The 20,734-nt window shown below is 43.9% G+C and overlaps 1 protein-coding gene across 1 annotated transcript in view; it reads left to right on the plus strand.

The window, feature by feature from the left end:
- The window catches only part of IGSF9B (immunoglobulin superfamily member 9B), a 1,214,248-nt gene that overhangs the window by 284,273 nt on the left and 909,241 nt on the right, over positions 1 to 20,734 (plus strand). Inside the window, exon 3 of the mRNA XM_078681939.1 lies at positions 9,435 to 9,581. Within this exon, the coding sequence (XP_078538065.1) occupies positions 9,435 to 9,581 (147 nt within the window). The remainder of the gene's footprint in view (positions 1 to 9,434; positions 9,582 to 20,734) is intronic.

The following is a 20,734-nucleotide window of genomic DNA, read 5'->3' on the forward strand; positions in this document are numbered from 1 at the left end:
ATAAGCAGCCGCGGGCCGTGGAGGGAGTTACGGTGAGGCAGGGAGGCGGGGAGGGGGAGAAGCAGGGTGGAGCCCTCTCTACCTTGCCCCTCCCCCTCCCCGCCTCCCTGCCCCACCGTAACTCCCTCCACGGCCCGCGGCTGCTTATAAGTGTTGCTAACTCTTATTCATTTACAGCATGTTAACATACTGTCACCATTCGCTTTTTATGTACTAGTAACTATGCTGGTAATTTTGCTACTGATAATATGTGTACTTGTATTCTCCACCCTGCTTCTCCCCCTCCCCGCCTCCCTGCCTCACCGTAACTCCCTCCACGGCCCGCGGCTGCTTATAAGTGTTGCTAACTCTTATTCATTTACAGCATGTTAACATACTATCACCATTCACTTTTTATGTACTAGTAACTATGCTGGTAATTTTGCTACTGATAATATGTGTACTTTTATTATCTAAGGTACTACGCCTGAGAAGACGGCATTAGTAAATAAACATTTCAAATACACATGTGTTCTTCTTAACTCCATGTTCTGGTTTCTAAGAAATATATAACGACCGACTGTTCATGAGTTCCACGTATCCTGAGGTACTATAAGTTCATATTATGGATTGTCTAAACATTGAGAGTTTGTTATATCCAATGTGACACTGTACCTAGCTTGCTAAATAGTTTTTGATTACTAACGTGAGTTTTGGGACACCCTAATTCGCCGAGGTTCCAATCCTCTGTCCACAGTTCTGTGTGAGAACAGAAACCCTGCGACAGGGGCACCCCCGACCCTTGCTGGACCTTCATCACACTTGCGATACAACTCCAGCAATGCGCCACCTTTACGGCACAGATACATCACGCATCTGTGCTGTTTTTGCCCCGTGATGCGCCGCATTGTAAATGCAGCACACCATAGGTGACGGAACAGCGGCACAGAATGACTAACACATCCCTGGTGATGCGCCAGTCATCATAAATCTATCCCTATGCTTCTTATCTTGTTAGAGATGAACCGCCATATGTATCATCAAAGTTATTTGCATTTCCTAAATAGCGAACTTTAAGGAATAAATAGCGATTCTTTACCATTCCTAGTTTGCGATGAGCTATTTGCTAATTAGCCGAATGTAGCCCAATGAAGCCCAATGTAGCCCAATGTAGCCCAAAGATGGCCGCCAGACACACAAAAAAACAAATGTAGCCCAAATATCAGCCAGATGTAGCCCAACTATAGCCCAGTGACAGAATGACCAATCAGCTTCGCAAACCTCCGTTACGCGAAGCGGAGCGCTGTTACAGATATATATCTTTTTTTGAACGTTAATTTCTCAAAATCCACTGGAGCACATATATTGAGACCTAGCAAAGGCACATCGGGCTACCAGTCCCTAATATTTTGCCAAGTTTCGTGCAAATCCATTCAGCCGTTCAATTATTATTTTTATTATTTTTTTTTGCCCCGCGGGGCCCTTTTAAAACCTCCACATCAAACCTAGGGGGTCAGCGAGGATCTACTATGCCCCCTTATAGTTATTTCCCCCTTTGTTTTGACCTCCTCTTGTCTCTCGATCCTACCGAGAGACAAGATGGCGGCCGCTACGGACTGTTTGGAATGTTGACAGACGCCGGAGAACCAATCAGCTTCGCTTCACAAAGCTCCGTTGCGCGAAAAGTCCGCGAACCAGAGCGCTAACCGGTCCGCTGTTACAGATATATATCTTTTTTTAAACGTTAATTTCTCAAAATCCACTGGAGCACATATATTGAGACCTACAAAAGGCACATCGGGCTACCAGTCCCTACAATTTTGCCAAGTTTCGTGCAAATCCATTCAGCCGTTCGGGCTAAAAGTGAGGCCAACCGCCCTATGGAAAACTCAATGTTAAAAACACGTTTTGGGACCCCCCTTTTTTCTCGGCCCCCACTGGACGAACCCCCCCCAAATTTTCAAGGGCTGCTCAGAAACAAAATGTGCCATTTTCCTGAAAATTTCAGCCAATTCCGTCCACAAACGCCAAAGTTATTAGACATAGAATTTTCAAAAAACCCATAGAGAAAAAATCCTAACTATATATACCTACTGGCGACCGCCAGTAGGTAATATATATATATATATATATATATATATATATATATACGCATACTTACGCACGCACACAGACAAACACCCCTTATTGTCTGTCGCCAGTAGGTAGTTCTAATAAAGTTTCCATGGAAAAAGCGTTTTTTGTTTTTTTGTTTACAACTTTAACGCCGTTTGACAAATCTTCACAAAATTTTGAAACCAGTTTGCCATTCATTTCAACTACTGTCTGGAATGTTTTGGGATGATCCATCAAATGGGGCCAAGAAAAAGGTGGGTCCAAACTTTATTTTTCCTCATGCAATTTAGACTCGACTACAGCCCAAACCGCTCAACGGAATTACACCAGAAAGCTAGATCTTGGTTCAGAATCAGTGCTTTTTGTAATTTGGTGTAAATCTATTCAGTAGTTTTGGAGTTATTAAAGTAAAACATTTATGTATTGCTAGAGACATGGGTCTGCTGCGGATTCTCTGTGGATCTGGAGAGATGTGCGGCTCAACGCACCAGCAGCAGGGCTGTATGGCTGGCTGCAACCTGAGGAAAGTTGCTGTCTCCATTTTGTAGATCGGGACAAGGGAGAGTTGGTTTGATCTCAAGTGTACAGAGGCTTACCAAACTGTTGAAAGCCCTAAAACAAATTCCCCAGGATAAGTGCAAGATATCTAGGAGCAGGAAAATATACAAGCAAACCCTGGCTGCCACAAAAAAGATGATGCTCCTGTGGAGGTATTCACTGGTGGCAATGAGTTTCTCTTCTTGTCCTTGCTACAACTGTAAAAAATAATACCATTTCTTCCCTCAAATTAAATTGGTGGCAAATATAATCAAATCGAAGTTAGAATGGTGGTCAAGATCTTTTTTCTCTGGAGTTCCAATATGCTCACATTTACCAGAGCTAATTGGAAAGGCGCCTTTTATGAGGTCTCTATATAGAAATGATGACCTAGAGGATCCCAAAAATTTGTGATCAGTTTATTTGGTGAAGGGGCAAACGTATATGCAAAAATAATATTACAAACACTTAAAAACTGGATTTAAGGGATGTACGTTGTTACAACGCATGCTTTTACTACGCATGTTTTTACAACGCAGGTTTTTCAACGCAAGTCGTTACAACGACTTGCGTTGGGGGGTGCTGGATAGTGAATAGTTTAATTTATTATTCCAACTCCAGTCCCCGTGGATAGTAGGGAAGGTGTTGGATAGTAAATTAAACTATTACCTATCTTAGAGCGCCCCCCAGCGCAATTCGTTGTAATGACTTGCGTTGAAAAACCTGCGTTGTAAAGGCACTGCGTGGTAAAAGTTGCGTGGTCAAGGATGTTTCCCGGATTTAAGAGGCTAATTGAATCCCTATAGAACACAGTAGTCCTAGTCATAGTCATAGTAAACTTTATTTCGGTTTTACATCAGGTAAACCATAAACGTCACAATAAAAAAGTTCACAATCCTTAAATACAAACATTAAAAGGCATAAAATTCTTATCTGCAAAACATAAGGAAATACTACCAGTGCAATTGCTAAAAATTTGTATGTCAAAGTTTCACAAAATAGACACATGCTAACACCTGACCTCTTCTGGACCCCTTCGGCACCGCAATTATAAGATGAAAATAGTCAAGTCGGAACCTAGTCAACAGAAAACGCTCATAGGTGGACAAAGTCCCCATAAGATAAGGCTCTGTTAGTGGCTCAGTTGTTAGGGTCATATATTTGCAAACGCTATGTTTACACAGTTCCTGTTCATCCCTTTCCAACTTCCTTCTAGAGACGAAAGCCTCTTTAACAAAGTCAACACCTTTTTTTGTGATGGCTGAAGTTTTTAAAAAGAGGCCAGGACGACCCAGCTCTAAAAAGCGACCTTTAATGTACCGCAGCCAGGGGATTCTGGGCAAATGATCCAGAGACATACAGTCTGTCATAATTTGCTCGGTTAATTTTATTTCTGTATTGTGCCAAAACTTGAGCCAGAAAACTAAGGGGTGCAAAGCAAAAATATCGCATAGAAAAGGGATCCCTAATTCTTCGTGAGCTATCAAATTAGATAAGCCAGTAGGCATTCCCAGCAAGCGTTTTAAAAAATGATTTTCTACCACTTACAATTAGTCTGCCGCGGTATACCCCCTCACTTCGCTGCCATAACTTACAGATGATACACCCTTTGCTTGATACATTTTCAGCATTGCTGCAGTTGGGCCCGTGCCCATCTTAGCAGCAAAGCTGAAAATTGCGGCAACCGTTTTGGTAAACTCACCCTTTTTCCTTTGGATGAGAGGCGCCCATTTCAGACGCTCATCCAACACTACCCCCAGATATGGGAAAACAGGCGTTAAGGGAATCTTCTTGGGGCCTACTGAGAAACATAACTTTTTCTTTTGTGGTGGCCCCACCTGCATAATATATGATGTTAGCATTGTTGATCTTAAGATCACGGGACCCCATAAAATTCAGAAAGGCATCCAATAAACATTGCAAACCTCTGGCAGTTCTTGCTATCAGGACAGCGTCATCCGCATATAGGAGGACAGGAAGACCCCGACGACCTACATGCGGAAAGTCCGCCCCTGTCGATACCAGGGCTTTCTCCAGGTCATTTATGTATAGATTAAACAAGAAGGGTGCCAGGATGCAGCCCTGCCTCACCCCTCTCTCAATATTAAATTCCCCGGAGACCTGGAGATCCTGTGAATATCTGATATTTGCTTTAGTTTCTCTATGCAGGTCCATTAGAAAGTCCACAATAGGGGCCTCAACCCCCATGGCCCTTATGGACTGCCACAGCTTGACCCGGTTGACACTGTCAAACGCGTACAATAAGTCCATGAAGGCCATGTAGATTGTCCCCGGCGGGTCATCATGTACTTGCCAAGGATCAAGTACAAATTGAGACATCGGGCCACTGTAGACTTCCCTGCCCTGAATCCATATTGGGTATCGGAAATGATGTTACCACACTCTGCCCATGAAGATAACCTCTGCAGTAAGGCCCCTCCCATAGCCTTTACCACGGAGTCGATGAGGGAGATAGGCCGGTAACAATGTGTGTTATTACGTCCCCCTTTTTAAATACTGGGACGATGGTAGAGATTGCCCAAGCAGCAGGGCAACCGACCCTGGCCGCTGCATTCAGTCCAGACGTCAGGTTGGGGCCCAGAATAAGGGGTCCGATTTAAAAATGTCTGGCAGAAGCCCATCAGGACCTGGAGCCTTATTGCTCGACAATCCAGCAATTTCTGACTCTATCTCTTCCCGCTCAAAAACCATGGGATCAGTAGTTGGTGAATAAGATGGTGGATCAAGGTTGCCCATCTGGTCCTTAAACATAAGTTGGAAATGAGCCACCCATTCCTCTTCCGTTATGTGAGAGCCAAGAGTATTACTTTGATCTTCAAAGAACAGTGGTCTGTTTACAATGCCCCAGAACCATGAGCCATTCCTCAACGTGCTTGCCTCCACCAATTCCCTCCATGTTTCCTCCTTTATTACACTTTTACGTTTAGCTAGGGCCAGTTTATATCCTTTTCGGCAGGCCTGAATGTGTGTAGGGTTCCTCTGCACGTTTTTCAAAACCTCCCTTAACTTACGTGCTTCTTGCAAGCAGGAGGAATCGAACCATATCTGATTAGGATTAAGGCCCCTACCAGCTTGACCCCTCAAAAGTTCTCCCGCTTTACATGAAATGGCGCTAAAGGCACTAATTACAGTCCCAGGCAGACTCTCCGGGTGAGCGCAGAGGGCAAGTTCAACTGCGCATGTGTCTCTTACCTCCCTATAGAAAGCATCCGGATCAATCTGGGACCATTTTAGACGGCGCCCTCCATCTGTAGGTCTCATTTTACCCATTTCTACTACCCTAGGTTTACAAGAAAGTAGCGAACCACAAACATGCACACAGAGAGGGTTGTGGTCACTATAACCTACATCTTTGATAGTGAACCCCTGAAAGAGGGACTGAGAAGAAGAAGAGACTAAAATATGGTCTATAAAAGACCCCGTGCCTCTCCATTTAAATGTGGGAATCAGGGTTGTGCTATTTGGAGCAGAGGGACATCAATGACCGCAGGTCAAATTCATTAACTAAGTTGTTTATTTCGTCCCCCTGTAAGGAATCTTCGTAATGAAACCCCTCCATTCTATGGCATCCCATATCGCCCATGTTCGTTGTCTTAGGATCGCCACATGGGTGAATATTAAAGTTTCTCAAAACCATCAAAGAATATAAGCTTAGGTCACACAGCTTCCTTTTGTAGTGACTCAATTGAGTGATGCTACCCTCCTTTTTACCATTGGGTGGGTTATAAAAATGTATCAGGGTCATTTTGTGTTTCCCCTTCTTAAGAGTAATTGCTAATATATCAGATGCGGCGGTAGGACAAATTTATACCATACAGTCAATGGTCAGGGAAATAAAGATGACTAAACCTCATTTTGCTCTGCCGCTAGTTGAGGGGGTTGTTGGGACAAAATAACCTTTAAATCCCTCCAGAAGCAGGTTGCAATCCACTAGCCAGGTCTCTTGTAGGTTAATTACAGAGAATTGCCTAATAAACTGATGCCACAGGCGGTCACTAAACTTGTCTGCCAGGCCTGCTATGTTCCAGGATATAACATTGTTAGCCACCTCTGGGATTATAGGCACAGTTTGTGGTAAGAGGGGGGACATCAAGAGAGTGGACTTGCTTCGTCATCAAACTCTGATTGACCTTCTGTTGGCGCCTCGGTTCTACTACCGGCTCCTCCAAGATATCCAGTCAGTCACAATCCTCCAACCCCGATAGCGTAGAGAACCTATTTGCTAATGCTAGGGGGGGAGGTACAACATAGTTAAAGTTGGGGCTCCATGAGTTAATAATCCTATGATGTGGTTGTAAATGTCCATAGTTGTTGCCTACGTTGCTTATATATGGCCAGCTAGCTTGAGGTCGTTCCCTATCTGTATTCCCCCTGTTGGCACTGTGGCTTTCCACTCTGTAAAAGAAGCCCAGGGGTAATGCCTGTATTAAGGAACCATGAGTTTGCTGGCATGCTTGAACAGCACCGGATAGGATTCTTTCTGCCACAGCTGCCCTATTGAAATTAACTATGACACAATCCCCACCACCCACCTTGGAGAAGCTGCCAACACAGTCCACTCGCCGTACAATCATAATGCTGCGATCTAATCTGGGTCCTGCAGCGGTATTATTTGATAACCAGTGAAGTACCTTGTTCGTCAAGTTATTATAGTCTTCAAACATACCAGGACGAAGAGGAGGGACATTACCCAAAACAACTATATATGGAGTAGATTCTGGAGGGAGATGGATAGTTGGAAGGTTCAGACATACTTCCTCAGGTAGCACAGAATTGCCATCCGGCTTTCCTACTATACTTTGAGAAACCTGCTTATGCAAGGGAACTACCCGAGGTTCACCGGGTGTTGGAACATCCTGTGGGCCAGTGAATTCCCTATTGGCTGGCTGCACTGATTGGAACTGTGCAGATGGCATCTCAGTATGGGTTTTAGGTAAATTTCTTGTGGTGCTTATACTCGGATTTGCTTCTTGAACTTGTGTACATACAACCCTATGATGTTTGCAACATTCCTGATCCCCCCCCCGCAAGACCAATCTCAATTGCTGACAGTCTCTCCAGAATCGGACTCAATTTGGTGTCCAATAAAGTGGCCATTAAGTCATTTAAAGCCTTGATAGTCTGTGAGTCTAAATTTAAGGCAACCAGTTTGTACGCCAAAGGTTTAATTAAAGGTTTGGGGACTGGGGTCAACTTGTTTTTTTAGCTTTACTCCCAATGGTTTGGATCTTGCGTTTAGTACTCCCCTGGGTAGTGGATTCAGTGGTCTGTGAAAGCGGATGAGTTAATGTGCGGCACAAAGCTTTAACACTGTAATATCCTTGAGGTAAAACAGTGCTTCCTCTTCTGTCAATAATGATAGCTGGGGAAAGGGGTATGTGCAGGGATCCTCGGAGCACTGAACGGGAGGCATCATTAACAGGTGATGAGCCTTCCATAACCTCAAGAACTGTAGGTGACCCCTGGCAATTATTAGAATGGGGTGAGGACAGATCAACCTGAGGCACACTGAAACTGTAGATAAAGACCCGGACAGTTAATGGGTGATCTAGAAAGACGCCTATTCACGAGTTCTATCTCTTTGTCAATGACGGTGGCTGCTCTCAGCAAGAAAGAGTCCAATGTAGTGACTGTAGAGTCAGTGGAAGATAAACCTACCGTAGTCTTAGACCCGGTATCCCCCGTCTGAGCCTTTCTCCTCCCCATGCCCTTAAAGAACTTATGTATTGCCCCAACACGGGCACAGACACCCACAAACACAAAAGTACAAGCACTATATGATGGAAAGATATCTATACAATGTAAATTCACAAAAAATACTCCAATTACACTTTTTTGTTCGAGATCATTTCTCAATTAGTGTATTTCGTACGGACTGACATCTATTGTGGTATGGAATATGCACCTAACCACTCAGGGAATTTGGATCATGCTAATCATGTCCCTGTTGCATAAGGGAAAAAACGAGTTCTTTTTTAGTTACCCTCACACACCCTAGTGGTGTCATGCTTCATCATCGGGTCACCCCGACCCCTAAAAGTCGAGGTGGGCTCAACCACAGTGTTGGGTAGCAGGTAGTAAGGAAACAGTTGATGGATATTGCAATTTTTATAAAAGATTAATTATTTTAATATTGACCTCCCCATACATAGACTTTTCAAAAAGAGAAATGACAGAGTTAAGTTTGGGTTTCTCAAGAGAAAGAGATTTGAGGTATTTAAGTTTAAACAATTCAACCACCCATTTGTGTGAGTCATTTGCAAATAACTCTATTTACTCATATGTATAATCTCTCCCGAACCAGTAAATGTGTAGTATGATATTACAATTTAGAGTAGGGTTACATCCTCGACATGCACACCCATCAGGTTCTAAATTACTTTAAGCATTTGAATGGGCTTTGTAGCTGTGGTTTGCTAAAGTATTGCACAAATGTTCATATTGCAATACTTATTTTTTTTATTATCCTTGCGACATTAGCATTTAAAGCCCATTAAAAAAAGCATATATAGTATAAAATCAAGAACGTCTGATGTGAAATTTATATTTTTAATGCAATATATGGGCCTTACTTGTGCACTGGCAAGCTATATAATAGCTGTAAATGATTTAAAATTTTGAAGTGTATGTATTTAAAAACATTTTATGATTTGCATCGTTTTATTATTTAAGAGACATTCGTCTTAAATAAACAAACTTCATAATTGAAATTGAGCTGTTCTTATCAATTGCTCTGTGTTTCATCAGCAATTCCTGCTTCATTCTCTATCTTTTTTTTCCAGGCCGTGCCACTTTGCATGACAAGGCTTCCTTACGTATCGAGCAGGTGCATTCAGAAGACCAAGGTTGGTACGAGTGTAAAGTGCTGATGCTGGATCAGCAGTATGACACCTTCCACAATGGCAGCTGGGTGCACCTGACCGTGAACGGTAAGTAGATCGCTCAACTTTTGATCTCAGTACTTGAACTCTCCAATATCGTTATTCCTGTGTCTAACCCGCGACACTCAAATGTTAACCATTTTTTTTCCACACTAACTATAGTCATTTTTACTTTCCTACTCCCCTCACCCCATCGTCATCCCCATTCTGTTCTCACCAACTATCCTTGCCCATATGGCTCTTACCTCCTTACTTTCCTTACACTTTTGTCACCACCCTTACCCTCCTCATACTTATCTGATGGCCTGCTTTCTTCATGTTCCTCTCATATTCCTCATTCTCCTCTCTCCCCTTCTTTCATCTTAATCATACTTCTCTCATGCCCTCTCCCTCATGATACTCTCTGCACTCCCACAGCTTCCTCATACTCCTCATGACCTTCGTGTTCCTCATACTTAGTTCACTATTCTCGCTTCTGACATTTCTTTCCACCCTCTCTCCTTACATTTTTTGTAACACCTTTCCTTGCTGAGTACTCGTCATCAGCCATGAGAGCACATTTTGTTTACAATTCACAGCAAACGCCTATTGCTCTTCTTCCCTGAACTTGCGCACACCACATCCTCTCAGTTTTTCTTTCTTTACACCAAACTTGCACTCCTTAATCTCTGCTACTTTGGCCTTTTAGCTTCTGACCTTTTATACTACCATCTTTCCATTGTTTCCTAATGTGCCTCCTCCTCTCTGTTTTCCTCTTGTTAGATTTTCTTGTTTGTCCATCTTCTTCTTTTCAGTATTTTACTTAATAAATTGTTTAGATATCTGTTCCACTGCCATTGTCTTTTTCTCATTCTACTCTTCAAGTCTTCACCATCCTCCACATCTTTATCTTTCCCTATTTTCACCTTCTTTTCCTATCAGTATTGCTATTACTTTTTCTGTGCAAATCTACATCTCTTTTTCATCTTTACTCCACATTTTGTAATTGCAACCCTCATTTCTCCATTTTACACACATTTAACTCCTTCTGCCTATCTCTGTACCTCTATCTGATGATAATTTGTGTATATATGTATAGGTTTTTCTATTATAAGAACCAAATCTGCAGCACAATGGAGCACAGCATGACAACAAATCGGATAGTTCTGTATTGAATAGATTGAGCAGGAGTGGATCCCATCTTCCACATGTGGTGGGAACTTTGTTCTCATTGTTTGAGAAAGTACTCTTTGAAAATGTGTGTGTAATTGTCTCATTTCTGAACTGCAAAGGGATGTTAAAAACCTAAAAAGTGATATTTGTGTTCTAGATTCTTCAGTGTGTGAATCAAGAAGGCTTGTTCTACGTTTTCTCATATTAAATTTCAAATTTTCATGTCTGGTGAAATCGACAATACTTCTGATAACTTGGTCTCCTAAGAAGGTATTTTTCTTTTCCGGGTTGTCTTTTGTTTTGGTCAGAACTGGCCTGTATGCAGTGCAATAGGGTTATATAGACCTGGAAGTGGTCACACAGTGTGTTGACCAAGGCTGGGATGATTTGCTTCATGCATTTTCAGACCCATCATGAGTCTGTAGTGGTATGAAAGACCGTGGAGTAAAGTGGAGTGCTGAACGATGGGTAGTAGGATCTTGCTTATTTATACAAAACAGTGATGGATGGAATTCTTGAATTAATCTAAGCAACTAGTAATTACTCAGGCTGCATTCCAGTCCATTGTTATTTTGCACACAATGCCACCACAGTTTGGACCAAGCCATATGCAAAGCAGTTTTAACCTTGGTCCAGTGGAAACAGTCCATGCTGACCTGCAAGGCCACGTTCTCATTGAACCACAACACAAGCACCCCAAGACCAATTTTGCAGTGATTGGGGCTCGTCGATCGGGTGTTGCTTGGTTCCAGTGGCACAGTAAACACAGGAGCCATGTCTGGGCTAATTGTCGCAATAATGGCATTGCCCTGAATTATACAAAAATGTGATGGATGGAATGCTTGAATTAATCTTAGCCACTGGTAAGTACTCAGGGCAGCATCCTGTCCATTGTTATTTTGCACACCATCCCACCTCAGTGTTGACCCAGCCATATGCAATCCAGTCTTGACTCTGCTCCAGTATGAGCAGTTCAGCCCAAACTGCCCCAGGCCAGGTCCACCTTGAACAGGAGCGCCAGCAACCGAAGACCGGTGTCGACCTGAATGTGGCTAGTCAGTCGGTGCATCTTGACTCATAGTGGTGGTTACACATATTGCAAACATTCCTCCCATCACCTTTTGTGTGTTTGTAGTAGGCTCTTGCCATCATCAGCTGGGAAAGGACTAGTGCTTGAACCGTCTTCATTTAGGGAGTAGGGTTAAATTCTGCAAAGGAGTGACAGCGGATACTTTGTTGCTTCTGTTTCCTTCACTGTGAGAGTCTTTAAGGAGATGTCACTAATGAGGACATTCATGAGATCTTTGCGTGATGCAGTTTAACTTTGTATTGGAGAGCCACTCTTGGTTTTCGGCTTTCTAATATTTATTGTTGATGAGAAGGCATTCTGTTACGATAAGGTTAACAATGCTAGGAGCTTAACTTACCTCTTTGGATGGTAGAGTAGCATTCTTTAAGGCAGTGGTTTTCATAGTGGAGACATAGAGGGTGAAACATTTTTTAAAACGAAAGGGGTCTGACAGGCAATCATTTCTGCAGAGGTGCATCCTGCTTAGTTGGTGATGACTGTTGAGGTAGGAGAGTTGGGGTTTCAAAATCCATGTGGACTTCTTGAGTATTGAACTTGGTGCAGTTGTTATCAGTGTCAAAGTTCGTCAAGAGGTTGAGCAAGATCAAGAGGCAGTGGAAATATTTTTCACTAATGAGTAGATTTCTCTTAATGACTTTGCCTGTTGTTTCCATGCTACTACTTGTCCTGAAGCAGGATTGACAGTTCTACACTAGATAATTTGTTTTGATTTGATCATGTAGCTGGATTGCAATTGTCTTCTGGAATATATTTATTTTATGTTGTTTTAAATCATTGGATGGAAGCTCAGTTGTCTGTGAATATTGTAAACCTACTGAGATAGGCACGGATTTAAGTGCAGCTTGGCTGAATAAGAATTCTGAATTCTCGGAGCCCAACGCTATGACTTGCCTGCAACCGGGGACCACAGCCCCCAGTAATTAACGCGGCTGACGCTGCCAACGTGACACAACGTGCCAGGATGCGCACAAGAATGCTGCCGGTCTCCCGAGGTGCGGGAGGCCAACGCCACCACTTACCTGCAATCAGGGACCGCAACCCCCAGTAATAAACACGGCTGACGCCCTCAACGTGATGCGACATGCCTGGAGGCGCACAAGAACGCTGCCGGTCTCCTGCAGCGCGGGAGCCCAACGCCTCAGCGTGGCTGATGCCGCCAACGTGAAGCGATGCGTCAGGAGGTGCACAAGAACACTGCCAGTCTCCCGCGGCGTGGGCGGTCCCATCCACGCCTGGAGGAGGCTGGGCATACCCTCTTGGCTTTCACTTTTACCTGTACTCTTCTCCTCTTCTACTCGGCTATTGGGATACCTGGTGCTGTGATCCAACCTAACAAAGTCTTACAGAGCCCTGCCGAGTAAGTTTGTTTGGATATTTTGTATTGACTTAAGTTATATCTAGTGTGACTGGGACTTTTTAAAATGGCTAAACGGAAGCAAATGGAGACAGGGAGAGCACCTCTAAGACCCTCCAGAACTCTACCCTTGATTGCTTTCTGTCACAGGCTGCTAAATCCACAGACAAAGAAATCCTAGTAGAAGAACGTTGTCTATTCTTGGAGGGGGAACTGTTATAGCTCTGAATTCGGATTTAGCTCCATATGGGTAGTCAAGGGTTACAGAATTAGGGAACTTTACTACTGACCAACCCACACTGGAATCATCCCTCCCAGGGAAGTCTCCGCTCCAAGTTCCAGCATCACCGACGTCTGACCCTCTAGTCAAAAGGAAGAAGAAACTGAAAAATTCCAAATGTTTATTGCTAGTAAACACCAGATCTAAGAAAAAATCCCAGGAGTTACCTATTGAGGAGCCTAACAGCATTAAGCAAGCATTGCCAACTGTGCCACACTCTCACTCTATGTCAACTGTTTTCACAGATTTATCCTCTCAAGGCATTAATACTCTAAAGAACTGCTTTGATAAAAATAATATTAAATAATCTTTCACCAATATTTGACAGGCTTGACAAACTTGAGGCTAATGTGGAACATATCAAAAAGTCTATTATCTGCTTAATGACTGGGACAGGGAATCAGGGGGTCCCATACAATACGAATGCCCTGACTCACTGGGGGGTTGGGGGGTATCACATTTTGAAAAGCACAACATCTTGGTGGGAAGCCACTGATGTAACCCAACACAATCCTTGCCTGTGTCCACCTCCCAAAGAAAAGGTTATGACACATGGGAAGCCCCGTTTAAATCCAGAGCAATTACTTATATCAACCATTTAATTGAGATGGGGTATATTGGTAATACCCTATTGCCTAACACACACCGCTCAATGGAAATGGAATTGAACCCACTAGGCAGCCCCCCTCCCAAACTGATAATTTTGCTCTCAGGGATGGTGACTTTACATCTTCCTCCAGAGTGCTGCCCATATGTGGTAATTTTAACCAATATCCCCTCGCTTCAGGGCAATCCCAAGGAAACCACCAGCCAACTGAAAAACAAAGTCTGCTACTGGTTATCCCAAAATTCAGATTTCTCAAACTCTAGCTGTTTGTTAGAAGAGTGAGGTGGGTTAGTCCTCTACGGAAGTCTACTAAAGGAGACTGTATAGTGATTAACTGTAGATCCCCAGATCCGCAGGTCAATTGCTCAAAAGCGGGAGGAAACCATCTGGGTTGGATTTTGGACATCGAATTGACATTGTGCCACTCAGTTTTTTCCATAAACATCTTAAACCTACTGGTCCAATTGCCCTATTAAAAGCCAGCACCACCCAGAATCTACTGAAGAGAAAGGAGCAATTCCCCCTTGAAATTGGTAACAGATATCAAGCACTCTTTGCTGGACATCCCAGACTGACTAAACCGAGGGAATGTTAAATCGATGTCGGCCTATGCCGTAGCCACAGCCCTTCAACCATAGGGGGATATAAGTATTAGTAATAACATCTTCATTGGAACAGTAAATCATACCTCTATCATCCTGCCCACTTACCATGCACCTACCCAAGGCCAAATGACTGTAAAATCTATATCAAGTCATCCGCAACAGGAATGCACAAATGTTGACCAGCAACTACAGATTATTTCATGGAATATTACGGGAATAAACCAAACGATCCAGAGTGGGGCAAGTTAGTGGACAGCCGTCATATATGCCTTTTCCAAGAAACTTGGACGACGGAGCAAGTGCACATGGTGGGGTTTACTACATTTAGCATTGAGGCTAGGCGTTCGCCAGCTTGCCGACCGACTGGTGGGTTACTGATTTGGGTCAAGACCACACTGGTCTGCAAAATTAAGCTACTCGAAGTAGGATCCCAGGAGATCCTTGGCCTAGATCTGATATCGCCTAAATGGAACATTCATGTCAGATTAAATAACATATATAACAGGTTTAGTAGCCATCACAAGCCCTCAGAAAGTATAGCAATGCTTTCCAACTTCTTGATATTTCTAGACAAGAATTTTACCTCATCATAGATGGCGATTTTAATATGAATTGTGAGCCAGTAGACTTTGTACAGGAATTAGTACAGGAGGAAGAACAAGCTAGGGGTGTAAATAAACTCCAGATACCTACCATTAAAAGATGTACCAAGGTTGAGCAGCAAGTATTGTCTTTTACTCTGGTCTATGGGGTGCGTGCATGTAATGGGGGGGCACCCTCAGATGAGGAAGCAAAATTTACGTTGAAGACGGCGAAAGTCAGAAGCACGATCGACTATATCATGGTGGACCTTGACCTCTGGCCCCATGTCAACGACATGACTGTCCTAAACCTTGAGGACAGCGATCATAATGCTCTATTATGAGGCTACTTGGCCTCCCTATTTTGTATAGCCAAACTCATCAAGCAATGACCCCTGTGTTACTACTAATAACAACAGGAGAGTCAAATGGCCCCAGGTCATGGCTGATGGAAAATTTCTCCCCAAGGTCTATAAAGAGGTGGTTCAGATCCTCACGTTACTGAGTGATCCTGACAAAAGTGATGGTTTTATTGTGTCTAGCTTTCAACAAATAACGAATAGTATAACACCCTATTTTAGCAGACAGTGTAACTCTAACATGCATAAACGGAGTATCGCCCCATGATATAATGAGGAATATAGAACGGCTAGGAATGATCTAACAGTGGCAGTAAAGCAAGGGACACAACATGACATCAAAAGTAGAAAGAGGATGTATAAGAGGGCACAGGATGTGGCAAAAAGGAGTTGGAAGGTTGAGAACTGGCGTACACTAGTTAAAGCTTCAAAACTGAAGCTTTTCTGGCACCTTCTGTCAAAAGGGTCAATCAAGCAGGTTGTTGAAGATGACTTCTATCTACAATCACATGTAAAGGAAGAGTACTTCCAGAAACGTTATACTGGTATGCCCTCTGAGCCAGAGGGGGAGGCAGCAGTAGCAGTTAAGGAATGCAACTTAGCACCAGTACAGGAGGGTGCGGTTAAGTTTTTCCTTAGAGGAGCCTGTAACAGCAATTAGTTTACTCCAGACTGGGAAAGCTCTAGGGCTAGATAGACTCCCAGGAGACCTGTTTAAAGCAGAGCCCAATATCTGGGGACCATTGCTTCAAATAGTTTTCAATGCCATCTTAGGAGGGGGGTTCCCTTCGACCTGGAAATAATCCCCATATTTAAAAAATGAGATCAAGGGGACCCCTCAAACTACAGGTCAATAAGCCTCATAGATGTTTCCCAGAAAGTTTTCAGCAAAATAACCCTGTCGCGTCTTCAAAGCTGGATAGAGGAAAGCAACATTCTCTCTCACCTGCAGGCAGGTTTTAGGGCTTTCACGAGCACCTTAGACCAGGTGTTCCGATTTCTTTTGCTCATCTGGAAAGAAGTGAAAATCAGGAGGGGCCATTTGTATGTCGTATTTGTCGATCTTAAAACGGCATTTGATTCCATTGATCGTACTAGACTCTGGGCTGCTCTCTACTCTTTTGGGTGGGCTTAATGCCTGCAACAGAACCTGGTCAAAACGTGGACTGTGAGAAGTAAATGTAGCGTCAGTGTGGTCGTCACATGGTTACAGTTTTGATCCATTCCTATATATCGTGCATTAGTTCACCCCACACATGGGGGTAGAGTTTTTATTGCCAAAAGTGTCCTTACACTGGGTGGTAAGACTGCCATTGGCTGGAAGGGCCTTGAGATTTCTGTCCCATAAACATGGGAAGAAACAGTGTTTTGACCCATATTTTACACTTGCAGGCCAGTGTGGGTGAGAAAACATGCTGGCCTCCATGTAAGCCACATCCCTCTGGATTTCTCTGGCTCTCCAGGTTTCAGAAATGCCCAGGGTTGGAATGGTTCCCTGGGTACCGGTTCTCCCTGCGGCAAAATGCATCCATCCTACTTGGGAAAACACTTGTAGGGTAGAAACGTGCGTGGATCCATAGAAGTCACAATACCCTGGATTCTTCAGGTCTCTAGGTTTCATTGCATCCCAGGTTTGATAGGATTGCAGCTGACTCACCTTGACTTCTGCAGTTTTTCCTGATGGCAAGTGAGAGGGAATTGAAATTCCTTTGGGTGTTGTTTTGTCATATGGGCTTGCAGTGAGAGGGTAAATCCCCCATTTTGCCTCTCCCTCCAGGCAGAAATACTGCCTGATGCCAGTAGTTGAGGCCCAATGCCAAGACGGCACTTCTGCCCCAACCCCATTCTTTTCTCGCTTTTTTTCCTATGGTGAATGGTGTGCTTTCAGACCCCATAGTTGGGCAGATGGGGCAGCGGAATGTCATAAAGCCCACCACACTAGACCATCTGTGAAAAAAGTGAGAAACAGAACGTGGTAATGACTTTTCCCATCTGGTCACTGGACTGCAGCCACCTCCCCTGGGTTTTGCCTCCTTAAGGGGAAGATTGGATTGTTTGCTTATTATCTTCCTGCAGCAGGAGGCAAACAGCCCACTGGACACCCGGAATTTGCATCTAAAGATGAATAGTGTGGGGAGTCAACCTGTCTTACCATAGAATTCTGCCCCACAGGCACCAGATCGTTTTTCTGTCACCTGGGGAGGCAGAATGGGGGGTGGGGGCTACTCCCTCCCTGCCAGCTTTTTTTTCAAAAGTACTCCAGAAGTATCTACATTTCCTCCAAACTGCCATGAGAAAATTTGCAATATTTGGGTTCTTGGCCACGCAGGGTGTGGGGGAGCAGAAAGATAGTTTTGGCTGTAGGGATGGGGAGGGGGAGGGAGTATCCCAATGCCAGGCTGGACCATCGTCCACTGCACCGTTTTTTATTTTAATTTTTTTAATTATTTTGCCCAAAGTACACATCAGACTCTTTCTTACTGTATGGCACACCCTTAATTAAATCTGCCTGGCGCAGACCAGGACAGTGTGCGCGGTTAAAAAAAAAAAACACAATTCGCAGCAGAGGCGTGAACTCTGACAGTTTGTACGCTGAGAAGAGAGCGTTAGTGAAACATAGGGCTGCAGATTCAAACCATGTCTGTCTTTCACTGGAGGTGGACCGGCTTCTCGCTTAAGAAGGGTATGTCTGAGGGGGTCTCTGGACCCGCAGGTCCCGCTCTCAGTATGACACTGTCGATGTGCCTTTCGATAGATCCTATGACTTTCCACCCATGTCTGTAAGTAGCTGTGGACATACAACCAAGCATTCCTTTTATTTGGATGGAGCCACATCCCATGCAAATGAAGGAACCCCCATTCTGAATTGGCCTGAAGCAAGTTGTGCACCGCTTGATCCATATTGTAGAAGAGGCAGCACAAGTATCTGCGGCTCCTTCTATAATACCAGGATGGCTTGGGGGCCTAAGGAGTGGGCTCAAATGCCTTTTACATCCCGGGAGTTCTTTCAGTAGTACGACCTCATGTGTCTAGTGTGCTTTCTGTGCCCCCACACTTTCTGGAGGGCTGATTAGGGGTACATCTCTCATGTGTCACCCAGGGCACACAAAGACTGTTTGGGTTCTAGTGATGAAGGATACTACCACAACAGGCTGGGACTCAACCCATTACTTTTATTTATTTCTTTATCCATTTATTTTTTAAACAATCCCTGGTGACAGTGGGTTACTCTTCACCCCTGAGGCAGTGGATTGGAGGTAAATCCTCCAATCTGCCCATCATGGGAGCAGAAACACTTTTTGGGCTGCAGGGATTGGGGTTTGCGGCAGGATCCCAGGACATGCCAGCCCCATTCTATTCCTTTTTTATTTTTTTATTATATCACCGGTGCCTAGTATTTTTTCTGTTCCCGAGAAGGGCAGATTGTTAGTATAGGGGGGGAGAATCTAAAATATATTGTCTAGGGAAAACTCTCCAATCACTGCCTAGTGCACAGGATAAAACTTACCAAAACCACCTCGAACATACCATTGCCTGGGGAGACTATACCTGAAGAAGACAGCCCTTCAGGAAGAAAGATGATTTAAGGACTCCTGCTGACACCCAGAGACTGGAACTACTCTCTAATGTTCAAGTGCTTGACCTTCTGTTTGTCTGCTCAAGGGACACAAAAAGCAAATGATATTTCTGGCTCCAAGAAGGCCCAGCTGAACACTGAGGAATGGACTCTGCAAGAGACCTGTCTGGATTTAGACCTAGAACTCAGAAGCTTGCCATGAGGATCTGAGGGTTGTAGGAGTGACAAAGAGGAACTTTCCCAGCAAATGGAGTAAAGTGGGACTTAGTCATTTTTTCCACCTCCATAGTCTGGGACAAGATGCTGTGGTGGGCAGGAAAACCAGATTTGTCCCAGTCATCTTTTTGGCTTACTGAAAATGGGATGGGACTGGTATAAGTTTGTGCTGGATGCGGAGAGAGAAATATAATCAAAGGCCATGGACAGGGATACAGTGAGGAAGTGGAATTGCAAGGGTTCGGAATAGATATAGGTGCATGTTCTTGATTTGGTGCCAGAGCATGTTGTGTTGCTAGAATGACACAGAATTGCTATGGGGACTTTATGAGCCTTGAGAACAGCGTTTAATTTGAGCTGGTGGTTTCACTTAATTCTCAACAGTGCGATGGTTAGTAGTTCTTGTTGGTACTGTCATTGGCAGTGCTGACTGAGGCAGTGGGTCACACTTACAAAATATCCACTGCTTGAGAGTTAGGGTTAAGATTTGTTGAAGGTAAAGAGTGGTTGTCAATGCATGCTCTGGTTCCAGTGGATACGTGACTGGTAACAGGCCATAGAAAGATTGAAGGACCCAGGATAAGAAGTATTGATTTTATGGACCTAAGAACTTGATTAAAAGGGTAAGAAGTAGAAAGAGCATTGACTTGCACAGAGGAGAAGGGGAAGCTGGCAGGGAGTCAGTTGGAAGATTTAGCAGTGATGAGATTACATATCCTAGGGGCTCATGCTAACGAGACCGAGCCTGACATAATCCAATTACACAAACAGGATAAAGGCTAATAAAGAGCCGTGCCTGCATCAAGTGCTAGGCAATGCATGTGTGTGCCTGCAGTGGGGAGGCAACAAAAGTGAGGTAGAGGTAGTTGAAATAGAGAGAGTGGGTATGGGTACTTAAAGATGCAGAAATATGTTGAGAAAGAGAAGGAGTAAACTGTTAGGTCTGATGCTGGAGGTGTGAGGTGAAGTAAGAGAGAGACGTGACACTGAAAGATTATTTATTGGTTTAATTACCACCAGGTGAGAAACAAGGGTTGGACAAGTCAGGCGAGCAGACCAAGTTTCTGTTAAGCATGCCCAACTCTCAACATAAAAAAACATCTTTTTTTGGTGTACCTTTTACGTGTCCCAATCACTTTTCCAGAAGGCTCCCTTAGGTGGGGGCCCTGGGCAATTGACCACTTCGCCCATGTCTTAAAATGTCTGTGGCCCAACTGCATGGGTTGGCTCCCTGTGATTTCGGAGAAACTCATGCTTAAAATAACCTATTCTGGATGGACACACTCATTCTCCACTAACCATTTGTTGCAATGCTCGTCATGTAAACATTCCATCCAGTTCTTTGCTTTCTATGATGACATAGATGCATTGTTCTTCTTT

This window comes from Lissotriton helveticus, chromosome 3_1 (genome assembly GCF_964261635.1).
Source record: "Lissotriton helveticus chromosome 3_1, aLisHel1.1, whole genome shotgun sequence".
NCBI classification, from domain to species: domain Eukaryota; kingdom Metazoa; phylum Chordata; class Amphibia; order Caudata; family Salamandridae; genus Lissotriton; species Lissotriton helveticus.